Genomic DNA, 25810 nt, shown 5'->3' with positions numbered 1-25810 from the left:
GGTTAACAGCCGTGTGAGTTTCGTCCTGTGCTAAATGATATCTGAAAATTTTTTCTAAGAGACTTTTAAAAAAGATTTTCTTCATTTTATTAGTTAAAACATATTTTTAACTAAACTGGGCAAACAAACAAAAAGGTAGCAGAACAAACCTTTGTGAACCTGAACCGTTGTGGTTATCTTTTGTAAAACAACATAGTGTATACATTTAATGGACTGAACGGTGTTCGTTCACTGTTGTGTTGTGGCCTTGTGATAGTTTCATGACAATACATAAACCTCTACTCACGTTTTTTTTTTCTTTGTTTGTTCCCTTCCCTCCAATAGCCTAAAACCTCTCATTTGACTAATTACAGTCATATTTTAATGGAGGGAGTGCATATAGATCTGGGTACTGCTTCAGCTCAACTCGATATGCTTAACTTTTTTTTACTGACGCAATTTCACTTGTTTTATGTTTTTTAAAAAAAAAAAAAACTGCAGTGTTTTTTTGCTAAAAAAAATGTAACTAAAGCCCTTTTTAGCAGGAATAAAAGGGTATGTAGTTCAACTTTAAAATGTTGCATGTACCAGGATTTACATTCTACATAACTTGTTTTTTTACATGCTTCGCTACAACTACAAAACATGTGGTTTTGGCAAGTAAAAAATACCAAGTTCAACAAATGTTTCTCTTATCTCCAAAACAAGCCTGCCATTATTATCAGAACTACTCCATGAGAATTTGAAGTGGCCGAGTTGTACTCAATGGTTTGTGAATTATAGTTACGCACATGTTCCTGTTGTTGGTTAATTAGATTACAAAGTCACAACACAATTTTACAGCAATTAGATGTATTTAACAGTAAATCACAAAACAGCAAAAATAACCATAATTGCTATTATCCATTAAACCAGCATTGCAATCCTTTGTATCAGCATGTCCAGAATAAGCAAAAGCAGTTCAATGTCTAGAATTAGCGCTGACCATTGAGCAGGACAGTGGTTCCAATTGATATAGCTGTTAAAAAAAACCTGCACAATGCTGATTACTTGAATAGCACAAACACATGTACAGTCTAGTTAATAATATCCACAATATCTACATCTCCCAAATTAAGTTATAATTATGTTTTCTCATGCATAGCCCTTTATGTAAGCGTTAACAAAATACTGTTTTTAGCCTGTACGTGATCTATTTGCTGATTGAAGGACTAAAGTGAATCCCTCACACTTAAAAAGTCACACACACACACACACAACATGTACACAACTACTGTACAAACACTCTGAACTTGAGTGTTTGCTATTACTGACCCTTGCACTAGAGCCCTAGCCGTGTACATATGAGCCTTTTCTGCAGCCATGGCTAGATCCAGAGAGATAATTTTAAATCCCTCAATACATTTGGGGTTTATGAGAGCACAGGAGATGCAGGTCACAGATAAAACAGCAACTTCCTCAAGGCTGCTGATTAGATCAGCAGACTCAGAAACTGCTAAAGGAACACAAACACATACAAAAAGATACACATAGAGCTCCTCGGCTTGGGTTGCTGCTTCTTACTGCTGCCCCAGACATAAATAAGTGAATGCTCAATACCCGTTTTCCTGCATGCCAGTAGCATTGTACCAGCTGACACCTGCATAGCCAAAAGCAATGCTCCATTGAGCTCAATAAAAACAACTTTGGTTCTATCAGTAACAGGAGATCTTAAAAACGCTTACTGCAGGTGTGTAGTGATGCGAAGAGAAAAGCATGGTAAAGCATCGGAAAAAAAATGTAGTGTATAGAAACTACTGTAACTGCATAGTACTGTACATTAATGGCAGCGAATGGTAAACTGAATTTTCAAATACAGCCCTCTTCAAGCACTTTTTGCTGCTTCCTTACAAAACACCTAGGGGCAGCTAATTAAACATAGTTTATCTACCATAGTTTATATAATGAGCACTAATAAAAGATGGACTGCCTGACTGCAACTACAATACTGCTGAATTCCTGTGCTGTACTATACATGCCAGCCATATCTTAGTTAATGGTGGAGAAAACCTCTTTCTGTGGTTTTAATTATTACACCTCATTAAAACTAGCATATCATTCTTAAACCTTATTAAAACCAGTGCTATTTTATGGAACCATTTTAAGCTAACAATTCCTAATGTAAAGATGACCAATACTCCACTGCACAACCCTAGCCCCCCCAGCTTCATTCATAAATCCCAAACTGTCAGCTCTTCGAAACCTGGATGGGAGCTCATCTCCACTAAAAACAGAAAGCCAAGTTATCCAGAATGTTCAACTTTTCTTTTGTAATTTTATAGATGCATGGAAATGATCGGTGTTCTTATGAAGGCATTCTATCATTCTATCATTGTATATGGCTTTTACATCAGAGTGCAGTGGTGCTAGAATTTATGGTGGCAGATAGGGTTAGTTCTTTCACAGGAGATGGTAGAGGTGTAAGGCTAGGTTGTTCCTAGGTAGGTATCTCGTTTTAATTTATGTAGTTCCATACAAGTTTGAAAATGTGGCTTTCATTCAGTGCTGAACCATGTCATCTTGGTCTAACATTTACAATTTAAAAGTGTGGTGAAACACTTAGATGTATAGTAATCCCAAAGTTGTAATTCAGTTCATTACCAGTACCAGTAGCTCCTCCTTTCCTTTGTAACAGGGAACTAGAAAGCACTTGGCATGACATGTATGGGTGTTAGTTTCATTTTAATTTCATCAGTGTTTAAGGCATAAGCCATCTTAAGAATTCTTTTATCACTTTTTATAAATTACTGCAACATGTATTTGTGTTTAGCACTGTATATGTACATAATTTACAAATGTACATAAAAAAATACATTGACCTGCACTACACATGTTATAAACTAAACTATTAACATTGCTCTGCATGACTATAGATAACAGAAACCAAGCTGCATGAAGCAGATTTGTATATATATAAGTAAGGAACAAGCGTGTGCAACTCAGATACTGATCTGCAGTGCTTTTACTGCGCACGCTCAATACTTCAGAATTTGTTTTTCTAATTTCACACTGAACTATCCTTTTAAAAGTTTACCACAGTAATTCTGCATAATAAATTTGAACTTGTCATTTTGCAGTTTTCCCATGCTTTTCCCATGGTTACACTATACATTTAACATAGTTTGCCATGTTTTTAAGATGCTTTACCATACTTCTCTGGACTTATCTACAATATGCTTTACCATGCTTTCACTATGCTTTATTACACACTGCTATGTTTTTCCTATGAACTTATAAAGGTACCACTAGGGGAAGGTATGATTTAGGAGTTAATTGAACTCACTCACCGATTGGTGTGAAGAGGGTCAATAGATACTGTGAAAATTAAATCACAGTAAAATGTTCCTCAGTCGTGATATCACTCCCCAAATTTAACCTAGAATTTGTTATTGTAGTCCACTACAAAGTTAAGAGATTACTTTCACTATGACAGACCTAAACCCTAACACTATGTATATGCTGTAGCAGTGATGGCTTATACAGTAATTATGCAATGCAAAGTCAATACAAGTATATGCATTTAGGATAATTTATCCTTGAAAATTGTTAAAAACCTAGGATAGCAATACACACGTTGTCTTACTATGGTGTACTTCTACAGCTAAATTCACTTCCACTTTAAGAATTAACATTGACATATTAATGGCACTAGTACTCAGTGCATATATTCCTGTGCATTTTGTGTCAGGTTTGGGAATGTTCCGATAAATCTTCACCCTTCAAACCAAGGTGTGATGATGATGACTGAGCCCAGCTGTCCTCTTATAAAACTAATTTAACAGAATTACACTCTATATACAGAGACAGGAAAAGTAAGTTTTCAGTTTATCACTTAACTCATACCTATAGACTACTGGTTTAAATCACCAAAGCTGCAACTGCAACTTTCCAAGATGAGGAGTTTTCATAAAGGGGTAGAAATAAGGAATATGAATTATTGATAACCTACATGCCAAGGAGATACTGTAGATATGTTACAGAGGAAACTCTATGATGTGCAGCAATTTCCTTACTATAAACCCTGTCATATGAATAGTTTCAACAGTACAGAGAACAAGATAGCAACTGCCTTTTAAAGGAACACTTCAGAAATGTAGTGAGCTGGGCTCATTTCGTTTCAATTTTGTTTGTGCCACTTGAAAGCAGTTGTAAATTCCGGAACCTGGCTTGGGACTGTTTCAACAATTCTACTCAGACGGGACCTTTCACATACTCAATCTATTAGATCAGTGGTCCTCAAAGTGGTGCCTGCGGGCAAATGTTATTAAATTATGGGTCGTGAACACATTTCTAGCGTGGGGAAATAAAGAAAGCTTTAAACACGTTTTCCAACAAAAGCGCCACAGCATTCAGGCTGACAGTGCTGCCCGCTTATGCTGCTCTTGTACGCACGTGACATTTTTTTTTTCTTTTTCCCAAAGGGCTTTTGCGAGACGATCAGCCAATTGAAAATCTGCATCGTCTCTGCGGTAGCCCAATCATAAGTCAGCTTGGTGGGACATAAACTGTGTCTGTTTCAGTTATAGGTACTGACAACCTACTCAGGTACTGAGTAAGTTTAACCAATAGCAGAGTCAAATATCTGCCCAGTTTTCCGCAGCTGTCCAATCATTACCAAGCAGAGGCCGTTCATGGTATTCTGCATGAAAATTGAAGGCGAGTCAGTAGCCAATGGGAAAGAGAAGGTTTTGACAGCTGCCCAATCATTCGTGAGCAGAGGCGGGATGTTAATATGCTGGGTAAGCACTGAATTTTGCCGACTGTTACTGAGAAAAATAATACATTTCAGTATGTAGAATTTAATTTTCTATCTCTACTTTTTTTTTTTTTTTTTTTTTTTAAATTTCACCAGACAAGAGAAACACCGTAGTATATTTAGCTACGCATCCACTTTCTCTGAATAATTGTACTGGAGATGAGCGATCTTTAAAACAGTAGTGTTGCCAAATTTGTCAAATTTAAATAAATCGAGACGCTATCTATCCTCTTTTATTTTTATCACTGTTATCTGTGTGAACATGCTATTTAAAAAATATTTCCATTGTGCATTTTATGTAAATTATTTAAAGAATAAGAGCAGCACGCACAATTATTGCCTGAGACTTGGCCTTATCAGAGTGAGCCAAGAATAACCCCACTAAAACTCTTATATATATATATATATATATATATATATATATATATATATATATATATATATATATATATATATACACACTCACACTCTATGTATGTCTCAAGAAGGCAGTATTTAAGATAAGAACCTATGCAATAGTCAGCGTGCCTGCAAACAGCCAAGTAAGATCAATTTATGCCCGTGCCAAAATTACTTTGAGTACCACTGTATTAGATGAACCAAAACAATGCTTTATTAGCAGACAGGTAAGCCCTGGCACACATTGTAGCTCCTGTCTAGAATACAGTACATTATTAGCTATTGATTATTGGTTGAAAATGAACACGATCATCTCACTTATCTTAATTATTACAGGTTCCTCTGTAGTCATTAGTTCTTTCTCTCACACACACTTTTCCCTTGTTACAATGAATTGCATGAAGCTTATATGTTGTATACAGGTGGTAATGTAAGCTGGTGACATGAACAAGCTGAATCCCAGGGTGAGAGAGAGAGTCCCCTCCCCTACTCAGAACAGAATAAGGGAGATCAGTCTGATTTGTTTTACAGTGTAGGATACTAACATACAAACAAGCACTGTAGTTACTGTACCTTCCTGCCAATTGCAAAGACTAAGTTTCACATCACAGAGCTAAAAACAATGCACTAAAATATTGTTAATATGTATTTCATATTGTTCTTTGGTTGTACAGTAAGGTGTCATGTATGTGTGAGTATTAAGCCTAGTTCATTTTAACACGACATGAATATTTTTTTCATGTATCTACACATCCTACCCCATAGCATCCAAGTGAAAAAAATATTCTAGAAAATTAATTAAAAATAAAAACTGAAATAGCTTGGTTGAATAAGTGTACACCCCCCTTGTAATAGCAATCCTAAATTAACTCAGGTGTAACCAATCGCCTTCAAAATCACACACCAAGTTAAGTGGCCTCCACCTGTGTTAAATTGCAGTGCAATTGAGCACCAAGGCACTTTCAAAAGAACTCTGTGACAAAGTTGTTGAAAGGCATAGATCATTGATAGGTATAAAAAACTATCAAAGGCCTAGAATATCCATTGGAGCACAGTCAAGATGATTGTTAAGAAGTGGAAGGTGTATGGCACCACCAAGACCCTGCCTAGATCAAGCCGTCCCTCCAAACTGGATGACCGAGCAAGAAGGAGACTGATCAGAGAGGCTACCAATAGGCCAATGGCAACTTTGCAAGAGCTTCAGGCTTTTATGATCAAGACCTGTCAAAACGTGCATGTGACAACAACATCCCAAGAACTCTACAAATCTGGCCTGTATGGTAGGGTGGCAAGAAGGAAACCATTACTCAAGAAAGCCCACCTTGGCACTCATTTGAAGTATGCAAAAAAAGCCATGTGGCAAAAAGTTTTGTGGTCTGATGAAACTAAAATGGAATGGGGGTGGAGACTTATCCAATTATCATCTTTCAGTTTTGTATTTTTAATATATCTTTTTTTCAATAAAAACTTTTTTCCCCTTAACAGTGTGGAGTATGGTGTGTAGATAAGTGGAAAAAAAATCCTCATATAAATGAATGAAACTCTGAGGCACTGACACAACAAAATGTGAAAAAAGTTCAAAGAGGTGTAGACTTTCTATAGTCACTGTGTGTGTGTGTGTGTGTGTGTGTGTGTGTGTGTGTGTGTGTGTGTGTGTGTGTGTATATCTATAGCTATATCTCAGATATATATATAGATATATATATATATATATATCTATATATATATATCTATTATAATATATATATATATATATATTATAAGAACAATTTTACTTGGTCCGGTTTATATCATGAAACGAATAGTACTTGCTATAAATCTTCAGTTAGAATGTCATTTAATGAATAATGTATACTGTTTGAGTTTTGTTAAAAATACAATTTCACGCTTGTGCGAACCTTTTGGAACCTTAAGACTTTTTTTTCCCTATGTTATTATGTCCGGTTGCTTGTCGTTTTGACAACTACGTTCAGCCAGTCGTAACCCTGATGTTTTTTTGTCGTTGTAATCAGCATGGGACATTCTAGAGCCGTTCATCTGCAATGTATACTTTTCCCTTACAACTGTGCAAAAAAAAAAAAAAAAAGCACAGTATTTTTAAATGTATAATAATATTCATTGTACTGCAATTGAAAATTGATTTCAGTGTTACTGACTCCTAATAAGAATTACAAGACCATTTTTTTTCAGTTCAGACTCTGAACTGAAGTGCCTGTGGTCGCAGTGGGCTGGACTGGACTGGGATTCTGCAGCGTCAATGGAAGGAGCCAGCTACAGGAGAGCAGAGGCGGGTGGTGGTGGTCCCTCAGGCTGCCACAGCGACAGCTGCACCACCGGCAAAGGACCCACGGATCGGTCACACCACATGGAAAGCTTGGGGTTGATGTCTTCGGCCCGTTCTCCCGCTCAGACAAGGGTAACTGATACTTCCTGGTAGCCCTCGACTTCTTTACAAAGTGGCCTGAAGCCTATGCGCTGCCTGACCAGGAGGCGTAGACGGTGGCTGAAGCACTGCTAGATGGGGTTCTTCAGCCGATTCAGGGTCCCTCAGGAGCTCCACAGCGACCAGGGACGGAACTTAGAATCAAGGGTGGTTGAAGGGATGTGCCAACGGCAAGATGCAGATGAAGCTCCTTTTACCTGCAGAGCGATGTCTTAGTTGAGCGATTAAACTGCACGCTCATGGTCCAGCTAGCCATCACCACCGCCACTCACCAACGTGACTGGGATGCCCAACTGTGCCTTATTCTCCTATCCTGTCGCTCCACAGTTCAGGACTCCAGAGATGGTGTTTCGCTGGCCACCACTGAACCACCCAGACCGAAGTATGCCAGTCTGCTGCAGGACCGCTTCGCCAGGAACCAGTTGCAGGCTGTGGGCTGCTGGCAGAAGAGAAACTATGGCACCAGGCATGAGGGAGACACTTCACAGCAGGGGAGCTGGTCTGTGTATACAGCCCCCAACGGAAGTGGGGCCACTTCCCCAAGCTGGACAGCCACTGACTAGGACCTTTGCCATGTCTTGGAGAGCATTGGGAAGGTCGTATATAGGATCCAGCTACCACTCGGCGGATAGTACTCCACAGGGATTGGCTCGCTCCCTACCGATGACGGGACACCATGCAGTCTGACATGGCAGTACCTGATTCCCCCTTACCTGATAGTCCTGCTTTGCCACCCTTCATCCTTGGCCCTGACCTTCCTGACAGTCCCCCTTGACATGGACTCACCAGACTGCCACCTGCAGACACAGACACCAACACAGACTTCCACATCGTTCTCGGGACTGTTGGTTCCCTCTGGGATGAGGGACTTCAAGGGGTGAGCTGTGTAACGACCCTGGGTCTGCTGTAACTGCGTTGGGAAGGTTTTTCGACCGAGTCAAAGGTTCAACTGCAGGAAGTGCTCAGGGACAGCAGAGACGAAAGAATCGCCACCAATCAGAAGCTCGGCTTGTTGCGCGAGCAGGACCCGCTTGCAACATTGTTGTTACAAATCAGGGGAGAAGATGTTGCAACAATCAAGGGATCGACAGCGGGAAGCCTTGGAAGGGAGGAAAGAGAGCTGAAGAACAAAGAGAATGCACTTCCTTAGTGTGACGTCACTTTCGCGTCGTCACATTATTGTTGCTAGGTGGTTCCAAACAAACAGGTGAGTCTATAGTAAAGTAATTAGTGTGTTTTAAAACATCTGTAAAATTGTATAAGAGGTTGTTTTTTAATATAAATCAAATTACAGTTAGTAAACAGCATGGTGCAGTGAGCTTAACGGTAACCACTTTATGGGGCACTACACCTTTAAATAAAAAGACATTTCAACTTTTGTAGAAAAAAGGCTTTTGCTTTTTATTTAAACAAGATACAGAACATGTATTTACAATATTCTGAGGTAATGTGTCCATACGGAGAACAACAAAGTGAAACTGTGTAGCAGAATAATAAATCGGTGTCAGCTATTCCAAGTCTTTTTCATTAATATGATCTACTATTATTAGTATTCTTGTTTAAAAATAGTTTTTTTTAAATCATTTTATACCAAACGATAAAGTCTGAGAGTCAATTTAGCGGGTAACTTACCTCAGCATCGTGTGTTAGCCTTTATCCTGGCATTAACTTTCAATACACCAAGTGTACCGCCATATAAGAATGATTGAAATTTCCCTCATATGAGAGAGTTTTCTCTATTTTTAATAAATTGTTCTTCCCTTTAAAAAAGTGAGCGTCAGAAACATTGAAAGCGCCATGTTGTTTGGAACCAGGTAGCAACCAACTCTAAGGCGGTGAGTGTCAGTGATGAAAGCATTAAAGAGCTGTATATGAGAAGAAACAGCAAAAAACAGCCAGAGAGAAGCAGGACTAGAAACCGGAGACTGCACTTAGTTGGCTGTAGCACACGGCCAAAACAGTGTTTTGTTGTATTATTTTGTCACAGTCTGAGTAGCACTACACAATACACTTTACCTATTAAGTATAGAGTCCCAGGCTTAATAAACCACTGTATTCGAGAATCTGAAAAACCTGTGTGCGTCAGCCTTCATTTCCACGCAACACTACAATATGTTTCTGTTGATATTCAGAGATGGCAAGATCAAATGTGGAAATGCATGAACACCCACTTTTTTTAAGGGAGGCTGTTATAATTGACACCAAAATTTCTGAAAATGAATGGGTGTCACTCCAAATGAGACTTGGCATGGCTGGATTATAGGCTTTGTTGACCAACAGATTTAGCATTTCGTTTAGATTCTAAGCTTTTACAAACTGCTTCCTAATGCCCACATTAAGTCCCAGTAATACTAAATTTAACAAGTTGTATTAATTCCCAGATTATTGGATTAATTAGGTTAATTTAATTATTTTGCTGAAACCCCCAGATACTGGTATATCTTGTGTGCCTCATCCTGTTGGGGGTGGGGTGGGACGGGTCTTAAATAGGATTTTGAATTAGGCTTACATATGAATTAACACATTTCACTGAAATTCAATGGTGAATAGTATGTTGGCCAGTAAAGTTGTAATGATTTCTCTCTGATAGTGGATTTGAGTAAGCAAGTTGAGTAATACAACAAGCTCTATATCTGCTCCTCAGATAAAGCCCGCCTCTTCTGATATGTTGGTGTCTAACCCTGGGGTTCAATCATCACATTACCTCCATGAACTGCTGCTGTCAGGATGCCCATGCACCACCTTCCATGCAGCTTCCTACAAAGTCTTTCTTTAGAAAGAAGCCATGTACTGAATACTTTGCACTGGAGCAAAAGCTTAATCCTTCATATTTTGATAATGATTTATCGACTCCTAATTTGTAGGTCTTTTTTATCTTCTAAAGTGAATTCAGGTTCACAGGTATTTTTATTTATTTATTTTTTTGATATCAGATATGCTCAAGTACATGTTGTTTTCACCCTAGCCCTTAGCCCTTAGTATTGTTCAGGTGTCACAGTTTCCATGAGCATTGTGTTTCTATAAATGTTTACTGATACTACTAACACCTGTTACCATGTTTTTACATCCCTGTTTAAAATGAAAAGATAATGAACATTTTATGTAAATTAGTGGTTTTAAAAGGATAATGGTTTCTTGTGATAGAATAAAGCACCAGTAAAGTAAACATATCTAATCTCAAGAACTAGTTAACTACACTAAACATAGTATTTTGAGAACACTGAAAATCTGTAGAAACATAATTACGGTATGGAACGTAGTGTTATTCTATTTTTCCATTAAAGAGCAACTAGCGGGGTTCCAAAAAATATAGTGTTACACATCCCCACGTGTTGCTACAACTGTTTAAATAATGTACCTGTAATTTTTCTTTTCATTGTTAACAACCTGACAACATTTTACACTTACAACTTTAAAGTCTGTTTCAAAGCTCTTTTCAAAATGGCTGCCCTAGTGCACTGGGGTTTGAGATCTGTCCTCTAAATCACTGCAGGAAGATAACAAGTGATCTGGCTTTTCTGTTTCATATCACATGGATTGTTATTGCTGTGTTACCTATGTAACAATGTGGGTAATAATACTTACACTATCAGTGCACTAGAGCAGACATTTTGAAAATAGACTTTAAAGTTATAATTGTAAAAAGCTGTCAGGATGTGTAACAGTGTATTTTTCAGAACCTGCTACTTACTCTTTAAGACCTACAGCCCAAAATCACTAAAGCCCAATAATAGCTTTCCTTAAAATGAGGTTCATAGAACAACATCTACAGTATTTGCGCAATTATAAAGTAGAAAAGTGGTATGCAAATATAATTTAATTTGTGTTAAAAACAGCACAGCGTACATATGGTTTTGCTATCTTCACGTCAACTGTATGGCATGTTACATGGTGTATGGTGTGATGTGAGGCAGTGGTGACAGGTGTCGTTGAGTTCATCCTTTGCTATAAAACATACAGGGTTTGGTGACACTGAGAATGACTTCAAGCTGAGTTCTGCTGTAAACCTGCTCAGATACTCACCTAACACTTTCTCATTCTTGGGGGTCTGTTGCTGTCCAGAGGTCGCGGAGAGGTCTTCAGGGACAGGCATCGTCTCATCTGTCTCTTCAGGGACATCGTTTGCAGTTGGACTGTCCTGTCCTGTAGACACAAGGAGTGATAATGGTACAGGGCTAAGGGCAGTGTGCTATTCTTAGTCTATTCTCCCTGCTATTCACTTTTACTTTCCAAACCCTGATATCTAGCGATCACATGACATGGTACAGTCTGAATAAACAAACATCAGAAAGGTAAAATTAAAAGTAAAAATCACAGTGGAACAGAAAAAAAACAGACTTTTTTTGAATGAAAGCCAGGATCTTAATAAAGGAAAGACCAAAGTCTGCAGCTATTAGAAGAGGGCACATTGAATGTACTTGGTGACAACAGTCTCCCTTGCTAGTATAAAAACATGTTAATTGTATTTCCCTTTGTATGAAGTAAATATGGATTTCAATGTCACACTTATCCAGGTTAAATGAAGGAATTGATCAGGCACTTGGGTTTAGTGTGACTGAATATTTTCAACAAATGGAACCAAATATTACCCATAACAGTGATCAAGTTAGCAGCATTCAAGAAGAAGAGCCATGTTTTCAAAATAGCTAATGCTCGCTGAAGAAGCTCTTTAATTTCAGTAGCAGTTAGCATTTTAAATCAAAAGATTGGAATGGAAGCCTGAATGAGTAATGCACATTCATTAGAAAACAACATATTTCTTAAAAGTTCTTGTTGAAGGGCTGTCATGTACATGTTCCTAATATTGTGCCTGTTTAGATCAAGACCAGAATGCTTACTGTTCATTGCTTTGTTAACAACAAGGTCTGCTTCTAGAACGCCTACAAAAGTTAATGTAATTCCTGCCCCCTCTATGATTTTTTATCGAGAAATTTCTGTTTAATAACGCACAATTGCCATAGTTGCAGAAGTTACACATCCCTAGAGGTCATTTTCAAACAACCATAATTGAGGCGTCACTTCAGAAACAGCCCACGTGGTTTAAAAATGACATTAGTCAGTAAGCCTGGAAAACAGTAATCTAAGAAGAAACATCAGTAGAGAATTATATAAATATTAAACAGGTAAAGCATTAAATATCCCAAAGAAGTAGTTAGAACAAAGGTGGTCTGCTGAGATCGCCCCATATACCATTACCTGTTAAAACTGAATGTACTGTCAGTTTTCGATTAAAGAGCAATTGATTTTCATTGGTAAGTATAATACCATAACTAATAATTAAACAGAAGAAGCATTTCCTTTAACATTACTTTCAAACCTCTGTAAAAGGCATGTTGAGTGTTGTTGCATTGGAGGTCTTGCTCACGGTTTTTCTCTCTCTTTTTTTTATATGTGCAGTTTTAGGCTGAAAGCTCCTAGTTAGACAGGAAGACATCTGCCAGTTAGCAGTATAGATAAGAATCTCTAGTTCAGACACTTTTGTACCGGATATTGTTTGACTGAACATGTGTCAGATCTTTTATGGTTTTAGCGCTAAAATAGAAAACGAGCTTTGAATCTGGCTCTGCGAGGCTGCTGTGGTTAACTTTGCATGTTATTCCCAAAAAGAAGAAAACGAGACAGGGTTCCAGTAACTGTGTGTATCTCATACAGGAAGAGGCAGAAGCGTTGTCCCTTTTGATGACTATCATACACAATTCAAGGGACGCTTTTAAAGTCAGTAATCTGGTGATTAATTTTCTTTCTAACTCGCGACACTATAATTTTCCCATCACATCAGTCATTACTTTTGACAAGCATTCAATAAAAAAGGAATCTCAAGCTGCTAGGTTAAATAAAGCCAAAGATGCATAGATTTGAGTCTATTGAGCACTGCAGCAGAGTGGAGACAGGGGGCCTCATTTAGTTAGCACACACGTAAAGTAGTGAGCCTAACATGAGCGATAAATCAAAATTTACCCCCCCCATTTACTAACAGAGCACGCATTAATTTACGTGCACAGTATTTAGCTAATTTACATACCATACCGTGCACACTACTTACCCATGACTACCAAGAAATCAAAAGCCCCAGTAGTCTAGGAGTATCTTTTAGTCAGGAGCTTATTGTGAAGGTGGAGTTGGCTTACATTGACCGTAACTGAGCGATCGACAGACACAGCACTCAGCAGGGACAGGCAGTGGCAACATAAAGTGAAACTGCACTGCTTACCTTTTAATTTTAACATGTATTCCTTGACCGATGTAAAAAAAATCGCTAATGCCTTTTTCCTTTCTCCTTTAATGCATACAGGGGTTGAAGAGTAAACACCAAGCGGTCAAATACTGCCAGCTATAGACTGAAATCTAAGTTTGCCCATTAGTTTCTAAAATTGCATTGTACTCAGCGTTGTAACTATAGCTGACATTCTACCAAGGTCAAACTTAGGTTTCACGCTATAGCTGGCAGTATTTGACTTGGCATTTACTATGCTTCCAAATCTATGTTACAAAGCAAACCAACAAGAAAACTAAGGAGTATTTTGTACTTTACCAGAATTTATACTTGAGCATCAGCATTGATGGCGCAAAAAAACAACCGAGGATACGACCTCTGAGTCCTCATAGCTAGTTACGGTCATGATTGTACTGTATCGTTTTGGAATTCTTTAAAACAGCCCGCCTCTTTAATATCACACGCGTACTCAACATGTGCAGTCTGCATTGTATGAGTGACATTGTATGAGTGACAAAACTGCATCTTACCCCATCCTACCCTATTTGAAAGCACATAATAAACAATACATTCAGTTGTATTACAGTTTCAGGCAAACTTAAGCCACTGGGTAACAAAAAGCTAGAATGTTAATTAGTCTTTAATTACAATTTTTTTTTTTGTCAATAATGATCCAAAAATATGTAGCCCTAAAGACAAGACATGAAAAAGAAGACCACGGTAGCAAGTATCCAATAAGCAGCACTGCTTGCAAAGCAACAGTGATAACGGGACCAATTTGTCTTTCCTTGCGATGTACAGCAGTTCTGTTATCGTAAAATAAGTTATAGGAACTATGGATGCCACGTTTATAATGTTCTTGAAGGAGGCGATCTTTTGGCACTGGATCACATTAAAAAAAAATTCTAAACATGCACATTTAACCTCATCCATACTGTACTTTGTGTAAATATGTGTTTTTAAGCTGGGTGAACTCGCACTGAACGAATATTCCACGTACATCCAGCCAATCAGATTAGCACTTATTAGGCACTATTTTTAAGGAATTGTATTTTACAGTGTACGATTTCCCTGGCTGAAATGGGGATATCTAGCCAGTGGGATCGCTGCTATTCCCCCCCCCCCCCCCCCCCCCAAAAAAAAAAAAAAAAAAAAAATAATAATAATAATTAAAAAAATAAAAATAAAATTGCATGACTCATCCTGATGTGGTTACTGGGGCAACAGCCCAGGCGGCCACAGTGTAGCTGCGCTAGTGATCATGAGCTACAGTAAATATTGAGTCGCCCTTTTTATCAATCAGCATTTATTTCTAAGTTTTTTACTCATTCAGAGACATAACATACCTAAAAAGAACAACTAAGTTACACGTTTTATATGAAAAAAACAACTGTAGTCAACGTTTTCACTAATGTAAAATCAGGCTTGTGTGATTGTAAAATGGCACTTTTTGATATATTTACTACTGCTTAATCTAAGTTAAAAATAAAAGATGTTGGTGGGGAACTTGTTCATGGCCCTGCGGAAATATTACCCTAACGTTTAATTTTAAAACTCAACATTATTTAATTTTTAATAACGGTCTGATACTCTCTCTTCCTTACCTTTTTTCTTTTAATAATGGTCTTATACTCTCTCTTCCTTCAGATATTTTTACGAGTAATAAACACATTTTAAAAAAGCCTATATTTATGTGTTAATATTTCATCTCTAGTAGTCTCTCCGACTGCCTACCAAGTTCACATTCACTTACTGACGTTTTTTCGTGCTGTTAGCTAACGTTAGCCAGGGTGCAGACCTTGGGTCAAACCAATGTGTTCCTGCGTGTAGGAAGAATTTATTGTCATTGTTTATAAATGTGGCCCATCCTCTGAATACTTTTCCATTTTTTATATTTTATTTTAAAGCTTTTAAAGCCAAACACAACAAGGCGTAATACATAAATAATGAGCAAAAAAAGTGGAGGGGCAAAATATATAGTTTGACCCCAACATATTCAAAGTGTGGGGGGAGCATGCCCCATAGGTTAGGCGCCTATGAACAGGATCTGTTTAATCACACTCACAGCTCACATTAATTTTGGTTAGGCTAGCGAAGCAAAGACTTGTTTAACTATTTATTTTACTTTGTGTAAAATTTTAAATCAGTAGCCAAAAAGTAGTTGGAGATGTCACAGACGCAAAAGGTGGAGGCGGAACCCAGAAGATTTCAAAATCGTTAACCAGATGATTATTTGTTCAATGAATAAATTTGACGGCAAAGCAATATCTCTGATTTGCAGTGCAATGGTTGCAATTCTGAAAGATTATAACATACAACGTCACTATGATATGAAGCACAAAGCAACATATTTTGAGTTTACTGGAAATGAAAGAATCCATGGATTCTCAAAGACAGGTTTTTTCTGAAAATGAAGTGCCAAGAGTCCGGCCAGAAGTCATACATAGAAATATTTCATTGTGGTATTATTTACTATTTTGCATTTTCACAGCTTGTCAGTATCTTTTTTTTTTTCAGTGCTGTTAAAAACGTTATATTTTGGAATATAAGTTAGTTAAATATTGAGACTGAGCATTGTATAAATTATATACTGTTTGGGATTTCCATTGAAATAAAATAGTCTTCTATTTCCTCCATTATATCACATTTGTGATATTGAATTTTTGTGTCAGTGTTTAGAAAAGATGCTTCTAGTTATATCTGCCTATTTCTGTACTATAAAATACATTAAGTAATATATTGATTAATTGATTGAAACCATGCCAACATACTTATTGACAAGGAATCATACAGTAGGGGCAATGTGTTTTGAGTAGTATATTTTGAGTATATTAGCCTACATAAAATTTTCACGTACGTTACGATAATTCAGCAAGACAGTTATTTCCCATTAGTGAATCAAACAAATCGAATTGCACATCACTAGTTTTCAGGCCAGAAAAAAGCCAGGTTCCTATAGCACTAATAAATGATCACTTTAATGCTTGCACTAAAATTAATGTTCTTTAGTAAATACCATGTGAATACAGCTCATCTTATTATGATGAGCTGGATGCTCATTTAAATTCATTAGCATGCATTACCATACAAACCACATATTCATTCTGATTACCATAGTATGGCACAATAAAATGAGTATGCCCCATAATAGGCCCACTATTTCTTGAGATAATGAATAAAATTGTAATAGTAAATACAGAAATGTGCACAGTAATTGCAATTATCGTCATAGACCTATATACACAAGATAGTCAACTCTTCCTTTTCTTCCATCCCTGTCAAACCGGTGCATCATGGGAATCCAAAGAGTTCCATTAGCGGCATAACTCCTATCTGTATAATGTAACATGTGCCTCATTTCGTATTCCAAACCTTCTCTTTTTAAAACGATAGCATTTTTAAACGCGATTCGAGAGACACCCCACCCCTCCTTAACACATATGTGTTATTATTTCTATAATCAATGGCCTGACAAGAGGTTTTTATTGCTGAAGTGCTATCAGAAATTTCCACTGTCATGCATATTCATAAGCTGTCAAGACTGGCCATTGTTTGGGTGTCAAGGATAGACAATAACTAGTATATTACTACAGTATAATGCCTCAGAGGTTGTGGAAATATTGAAAAAAAATTGTAATATCTCTCTTTTCATTTTCCTGTGGGATGATCTTTTGATATCCATAAATCAAATATAAAGAGGATATAAAACATACATAAAATACATTAGGAACTACTATTGTTAGAGTATTCAAAACTTCAGTCATGAATTGCAACAGTAACTAAGAACCGAGCTAAGAATATAAATACAAGCTGCTCATTTAAAAAAAGAGACGTAAATGTGCATCTTTTTAAATTAAGGAGTTGCTTTAATTAACAAGACATAGATATGCACAGTATTGTTTATAATATACACTATTTTCAATAATAGACAATGTATTTTTAATAACAGACACTTTTAATAATGCGTAAACAATATATACAGTATAAGGAGAAAGGATATGACTTCAACCTATGACAAGGTTCTTAAAAGAATCCATCTTTTCAAATGAAGCAGTTGCTATTAATTAATAGACAGACAATAAATTACAATGCATTTTTAATAATGGACAGTGTATTTTTTAATAATAAGGCATACAAATTTAGTATCCATATTCATTTTCATTTTTTGTATTGCTCTATTTTATCCAAAACAATTTATTATTTGTTATTAGTTATTGAAATTTACCAAAAAAGACCATAATGTTTGTGGAAGTTCGTAACACATATGCCCCTTCACAGCTGTATATAGAGCTATTAGTGTAATGAAATTAAATCCCTGTAACCTAGATTACATAGAGTTTGCATGTAAGAATGTAAGTATGAAATAGTGTATGTATGGATGAACAGGTATGTTCCTCATTACATCCCCATCTTCTGATACGCTTAATATAGTGTGGTAAACATTGTGCTTTTTGTTGTTGTTTTGTCTTGTTCTTTTTGGTCTCTTACAACTCGCTCGCAGTGCACAAAGCCTTAGTGGCAGTGGTGTGCATGCTGTATTCTTCATTCTGCTTCCTGAATACCATTCCTCTGTGATCTCTATCCCCATCATCTCGTCCTGTTGCATGCTTTACTGTTAGTTTATGTAAACTAGGACACAATGGGTAACTCTGTTTGAGGTGTGAATCAACCCTTAAATTTTTATATTTTTAAAATTTTGAACTAATGCCACTAATGGAAAAGCTGTATTGTACAGACTGCTGAGGATCTTTCTGTCCTTCAACCCTATCATTAGTTCAAAATGCAGACACATCAATGGCTGATTCACTTTGAAATATGGGTAGATCAATTACTTTTCCTTTGAAATGTTGCTGAATCTTTCTCTTAAAAGGTAAGTCAAGACCCTTTAAGCAAAATGCCACGAATGACACATTCAAATTGTTGGAATAATCAGATTATCGCTGTAAAATTGTTCATATGATTTTCTCAATCAGGAAATCTCCAGTTCAGTTGTTTAATGTGCTGTAAATACCAGGGATGGCATAATTCAATGCTATTCTCAACTGGAACCTTGTTTTTATAGCACAGAATGGAGCCATAGAAAAAAAAAGTGATTTGTTTTTTATACTTTTGAAACTGTAGCAGGACAGCAGCCAGACTGAAACAGCGTACAAACAAATTGATTTTTTGTGCACCAGCACAAAACTGGCTTGTGCTTCCACTTCCCCAAGCACTGTCCAGAGACAGGCAACTGTCATTTTTCTGGCCACAATCAATTTGATGGACCAGGAGTCTACCACTAGAGTGAGTGAAAATGCATCTCACCTGAACCCTGCGACATGTCCTGAGCCTCCTCTGTCTCCATTCTTTGCAGGTATTCTAGTAGGAAGAAAGGAGTTTAATTAAATTGAGGCTGAAATGCAATAATGTAAAGATAACTGATGAATAAGTGGAGTGGCCTTTCCTTTAAAGTTTCCTAACCTCTGTAATATGAAACATGCCTTACAATGGGTATGAGAGGTTGAGGGAGTGTTGGAGGAGGGGGGAGAGTAGTAACTATTCCATCCATCCAATATATATATATATATATATATATATATATATATATCTCCACTCTATAATCCTTTACAGGGATGCAGTGAGCCAGAGCCTAACTTGGCAGACACAGGGTGCAAGGTGGGACTACACCCTGAATAGGATGCCAGTCTATTGCTGGGCACCACACACACTTTAGAGTGACCAATCAACCTGAACAGCATGTCTTTGGACTGTGGGAGGAAACCCACGCAAACACAGGGAGAACATGCAAACTCCACACAGACAGACAGACCCCCCAGGCTGGAATTGAACCTAAGACCCTGGCGCTGGGAGGCAGCAGTACTAACCACCGAGCCACTGTGCAACCCTCCAGTTATATATATATTTTTAAAAATAAATAAATAAATAAATGTATATAAGCCCATTTGTTATTTATTGTTAATTTCCCACTGCATAATAATCCAAAAAATGCAAACCGACAGCCACAAAATTAAGCAGAAAATTAAATGGCCCTGGGTCGCCTCAGACACTGAAATTCATTCCCCTGGCTGATCCGTAGTTATGTTCTTTCTAATTTACTGAACATGCTTCGATGAACTGTGGAGTCTGTGTTGTGACAATGTGTTACAATCGTGGCAATCAAAAAAAAACGAGGTAAGAAAAGAAGATGATGAAAAATAAGAAGAAGCAATTTACTAAAGAATGTCTCATTAAGCCAAGCTGGACAGCATATCTGAGTAGCCACCAGTGAGTTCTGCTTCCATTAATAATACATACACCTCTAGCATATGACAGATGGGCAGAACAGCAGCTCCAAGCCTTAAAACCTTCACTTCAAGAAGTTCCTAGCATAGAACTTGTCCAGCTCTCCGTGCCACACAGCTCCCTAAAATAGTGAAACAAGCCCAGGAGAGAAAGGGAACCTAGGCCTTCCTGTTTTGCTGACAGATGGCTCCACAGATTTGGAACAAATAGTGGGAAGCAACAGCCCCTTCTGTTGCAACACATAGTGCTCTAAAGGGTATCTTTAGAAGTTAAACCACAACGCCAGGGAGTCGAACGGAAGGTTAGTGGCACAGAAGAATTATAGAGAAGAAAAAGTTTTGTGCTGTATGCATCAGTTGTGTATGTTTTCTCTAGCTAGGAATTAAAATAAGAGCCAAAAGACAAAGTCTCAGGTGACCCTTGCCAGGCAGCTGGTGAATTATTTCAAAAGGGTGAGGTAGGGGTTGCATAAGAATAAAAAGAAGAAAGAAGAAGAAGAAAAAAGAAAAAGGTATTCCCATATCAAGACAAAAATGAGCAAAAAGCTCAGGGTGAAGTCAGCCACCTAACACGGAATGGGACTCAAGCTTCTTATGAGGTTTAATGGTTTAAGTTATTGTCACAATACCCACAAGCACAATTTATCAAAGTGTGATCATCAGCTCTGCTTCTCAAAACTCACTTTTCCATCCCCAACAGTGACCCTAAACTGATCTGCACTGAGCCTCTGGTTTAAGTTGCTTTCCAGTGCTCTTTAAAAAAGCCATATTTATGTCAGGCTAGAAAACTTGTTTTAAAAAATGGTGGTGTATCATGCAACTTTGTTGTATCTCAGGTAAAACCCCAACCTCCTTTTTTTGTTACAGTGGAACTACCAAAGGGGGAATTGGAAACAAAAGGTGATGCCAAACCTATGAAGAGATTTGTACACCCAAGATAACCCTAGAAACAACAGTGGTATCCAGGGTAAAATTGAATTCAATAAATCATGTGGAATTGTATTTGTATTCCTACTGTAACATGTTATCAAGACCTTGTACTATTATGGCTCCTAAGGGCTGCCATGTAAAACACTTGGGGTCTCAGGCTTGTTTTTCTGAGAGGTCAGCTTGCTTCCACTGCTAATGGAGGTGAGGGGATGAAGGGGATAAGGGGATTTCCCCAGAGGCAGGAAAAGCAGGGTGTGAGAAAAGGCATGCTACTGCAGATAGGCGCAGAAAGAGACAGGAAGCTGTGGGTAACTTGCAGCTGCACCAGTCCTACCACACAGTACTTGCGTCGCTGCTGTAGCAAGGCAAAATGACTGAGGAATCAATAAAGGATGGGGAGTGAGACACAGTGGAGTGGAGAAATTTAACACACATAAAAAACGGGTAACAGTTTATGCATTCAACAGTAAGTTTAGCAAAGCAGAATTATCGTGTGAATTTTTAAAACTTCCCTGTTGTTATGTTCTGTATTTATTAAAAGGGAACTTTCTAAAAGATGTATACGGTTGTGGATTTTCTTAGCTTCTGTGAAATATAAAATGGATAACGGGCTACATAATCGGATTGTGCAAAAACTGACACCATTTTTTTAAATTTAAATGTCGGCCTATATTTTTAAAACTAGAAAACAATAAACCATAAAGGACTACTGTTGTATGGTTTTGTTAAATTTATAAACGAAGCTCCAGTTTTCGTGAGTAAATATATCTTGGTAAATATTTACAAACAAATTAATAGATCAATCAAAAACCAAAAATGAATACACATTACTGTAGCACAGCAGGTTAAGCTACTTGAGCATTACAGCACAAATGAATGCACATGACTATAACAGATCACAACATACCAGAATTAAATCAACGCATCAGAAATCTATCTCATACATAAATAGTTTTTGCCAATAAATATAAGGTCTTTGCAAAGATGAACGTGACTACATATCAGATGTCTAAATATACTGCTCTAAGATAATTAGTTAAGATCTATTTTAGGTAAGTATTGTTTTCATAAAACTAAAACAATATACTGTATACTAGGGCAGGTGGAAGCATGTGGCTAATTTGGCTTCAACTAAAAACAAAGTATGATGTTGCCTGTGTAGACTGATGTACAGAGTATAGTATCTATTGGGCAAGAGACTGGATTGGAGCAACATAGTTTTGACATGCTTTCTACAGCCCACCCGGTCTGATTAGAATGAGCCCACTGAAGGGAACATTATCAAGGATATTATGGGCCGTGCTAGCATGTGGAGTAGGTCTCTATCAAGGATATTTATAGAAGATCAGTACTACAGGTTTTGTCGATTCACATACTTCTTAAAAATTTACAAGCACATCATTAGTAAGGGGAACATCAGTATTTAAAGCTTGTAAAAAATGTTTTTCATAAAGCTTCAAATTAATCATTAGCAATCATATCGACCTGCAAGGTCCCTAGCAGTATATACAGCTGGAACAAGTGGAAACGGCACCAACTATATATATATATATATATATATATATATATATATATATATATATATATATATATATATATATATATATAAATTAATACAGTACAGACTCAACATTTCAACAAATAATAGAATATTCTTTGGATATTGGTTATTTGGATAGAAAGCTAGACATTATATAGTCCCAAAGACAAAGCTCTTATTTTGTATTATACAGTAGTGCAGCAGTGTTTTATTTGGGCGTGTTATAACTGGGAATGTTAAATGCAACCATAACGATATTTCGTTGGATGAAGAACATGAGCGCATCTGTAGGGGACAGTGTAACCTAGTAACGCCAAGCATTTACAGCAGTAAAATAGGTCTGAGCGCTTAACTGTTGTTGCAATGTAATGTTGCATCCCGCCTATCTGTGCTCATTTTGATAATATTTCACCAGTAACTGACGGGTTTGTGTGAGGCAGTATTACATACTACAATATACAGGTGTTTTTATTTTTAACAATGTCATATAATTGCTATAATATTACCTCGTTTGTATAGGGAAAACTTGTTATTTTGCCATCTTCCTTATGCAATACTTTTAGATATGTGGTAAATACTGGCCAAAACATTGTACACTATAAATGCACACAGGTCAATGTATATATGTCTATCTATATATCTACTGATAGATATATTATTTTTAAAGATAGCTTGCAAAAAAATCCTCATTTTGCTGACAAGTTACTGACAGATTGTTCAGACCTTACACAGAAAGTTATTATTTACAGTTAATGTGCAACGGAAAATAAAAGTTAAAAGTAGAACCTTACTCATACAAGGTTGCATGTATGATGAAAAACAATCGGGATGTGCAGTGTGGGCTAATTCTAGAATACTGTGTTAAGTAGCCCCCACACCAGCGCCCACCCATCAGGTTTCAACATTATTAAAACTTTTAATGATTTAGTTTAGTCATTCAGGACTTAGAAAAGGTGTTGGTGTTTTTAGTATATAGCCTACACTAGATCCTAAAATTAGTCTCCGAGAATAACAGGCTTGTTTGTGGATGACCTGACTACTTTAACTAGTCAGTAAGTCCTTTCCCTTCAGACGACTGACTCAAAACGTGGAGGCAATGCCCCCGCCGCAGATAGCGTTTTAGAATGTGTTTACTGAAACTTACAAAAAGGGAAATGCGCTTGTTTAATCGTTAGTCTACAAAAAACGAAAGAAAAAAAAATATCTGCAGCTTTTTCAAAGTTTTACTGATATAAAAAAGTATTATTCCTGAAAGAAAAGATGCAATATCGGTACCTGTAGTAAATGCTTAAGTGAAAATAAATGCAAAAATAGTCATTAATATTTATCTATCTATCTATCTATCTATCTATCTCTCTATCTCTCTCTCTCTCTCTCTCTCTCTCTCTCTCTCTCTCTCTCTCTCTCTCTATATATATATATATATATATATATATATATATATATGCAATTCACAAATCATTTGGATAAAGGGTATACTATAACGGCCTTAATCTATTTAGGCGTATTAATAGATCAAAAGCTTAGAAGGTATCGAAGTTCTGTACGCTTCTGTGTACTCTGCAATCGTTCCGGACATGCAATCTGCCAAATCAGAGATAAGCTAAGATAAGATAAGCAATTATGACCCTACAATCGGTTGTAGTTCAGTGTGGTATGTTGTTCCTTATCAGTCTGTTTATGTTAGAACATTCATTAGACCAACATATTTCTGTTAATTATTGAGGCATTTATCTAATTAACATTTACTTAAACTGATCAACTCATTTTAAAACCTTTTTTTAAGTACTTCCTTATAATGAACTTTCTTTTGTTCCGTTTTCAAATGACCACAGTAACCCCTTTGTCGTATTTCCAACATATACAATTCAGAACGATACTCCTCGTTTTTTTTTTTTTTTTTTTTTTTTCCGAATTTAAATTACCTTATACATTTTCGAATATTCTAAGATATCTTTTATAGTCGAAAAATATGTTCGAATAAATGTAACTAGTTCCTGAAAAAAACAACGACTTATTTTCACTTCTGAAACAAAAATTAGTAAACTTTAATAACAAAATATGGCAAAACAATATTCTTAAATGATACATTCTATAAATTGCTCACACAGAAAATAAAAAAAGCCTACCCACGGTAACGCGGCAGTGTGCACTTGTGCAATAGACTCGTAACAGGTGTCTTCCTTTGAAAGAGAAACTAGTGCAATCCTTGCTTTAACTTTTTTTGATTTACAGTAATGGTGATTATATGTTTGCCTCGTGTTTTTGTTTATGCATATCACCCTGATCAATGATAAATCTAACAAATAGGCTAAAGATGGAAAATCTACCTGCACTCCAAACGAAGTCCATTTGGAAAAAAAAAAAAAAAAAAAAAAAAACTAGGACATATTCCTGTAATTTTCAACAATGCACTTCTACCCACATTTATTTATTTACTGATCATGTAATTAAACCCCCTTAACTAGTAACCCAAACGCGACATTTAACCTTTATGGATAACTAATGCAAGACGAAGTAGCGGTCCCGGCTGACACTTCTCCTCACGGCTGGATATAGAAGTCTTGTTTCTTTCTGCACCTGTCTTAAATTCCGGGACCCTTACCCTTGCAGTGGAACCCCTAACATATTTTTCCAATAGTTTTGCCAGTGACCCTTTTCAAAAGTTATTGACAGTCGCTGTGCACATAAAAAGCGCGTGAATGTTACTCTACCTGCTATTCCCTGGGTTTGTAAGATGAAGCTCTTCCAGCCCTCCCCAGCTCCATGTGCTGCTGTTCTCAGCGCCGCGGCTGCATGATGGAAATCAGCCCTCAGTCCCTCCCCTCTTCTCTCCACTTCCTCGTTCCAGCCTAACATTGCTTAGTTTTCTGCACTCACACAAGGCATTTTGCAACCTTTTTATCCAGCGCCCGACTTTACAGCAGACAATGGCACGTTTCTTGCCGTGTCAATAGATGATACGCTACAGACCACCACTGCCAGTAGCCAACAATGGGGATTTGAGATCGTACCAGTTGTAGTCGATTAAGGGTGGTCTACACAAGACAGGTGCTTACTTCTGTATAGGGAAGTCCCTTTAGAATAAAGATACAGATGTATCTGTCTGGTTTAACAACATTTACATTATCCTATACTGCTTATGCAATTGCGTTGAAACAGACGGGTTTTGTGTATCATGTGCCAATATCCATTTGCCATTATTCCTGACTGAAATCAAAATAGTTTT

General features: G+C 37.1%; 1 protein-coding gene across 6 annotated transcripts in view; it reads right to left on the bottom strand.

The window, feature by feature from the left end:
- Positions 1-25480, bottom strand: part of LOC121314704 (DNA-binding protein Ikaros-like) — a 48293-nt gene extending 22813 nt beyond the window's left edge. For 2 of the 6 annotated variants that reach the window (XM_041248240.1, XM_041248241.1), the window contains exons 1-3: positions 25296-25480; positions 19135-19188; positions 11640-11759 (exon numbers count right to left, since the gene is read on the bottom strand). In XM_041248240.1, coding sequence (XP_041104174.1) covers positions 11640-11759; positions 19135-19188; positions 25296-25440 — 319 coding nt within the window. In that variant the 5' untranslated portion in view covers positions 25441-25480. The remainder of the gene's footprint in view (positions 1-11639; positions 11760-19134; positions 19189-25295) is intronic. The other 4 variants (XM_041248244.1, XM_041248245.1, XM_041248243.1 and 1 more) reach the window with 3 other exon arrangements.
- Between the last annotated feature and the right edge of the window lie 330 nt (positions 25481-25810).

The sequence above is a fragment of the Polyodon spathula genome, chromosome 4, assembly GCF_017654505.1.
Source record: "Polyodon spathula isolate WHYD16114869_AA chromosome 4, ASM1765450v1, whole genome shotgun sequence".
Taxonomy (NCBI): Eukaryota; Metazoa; Chordata; class Actinopteri; order Acipenseriformes; family Polyodontidae; genus Polyodon; species Polyodon spathula.
Note: the sequence above shows the minus strand (reverse complement) of the source record. Positions and strands in the feature narration are given on the sequence as shown.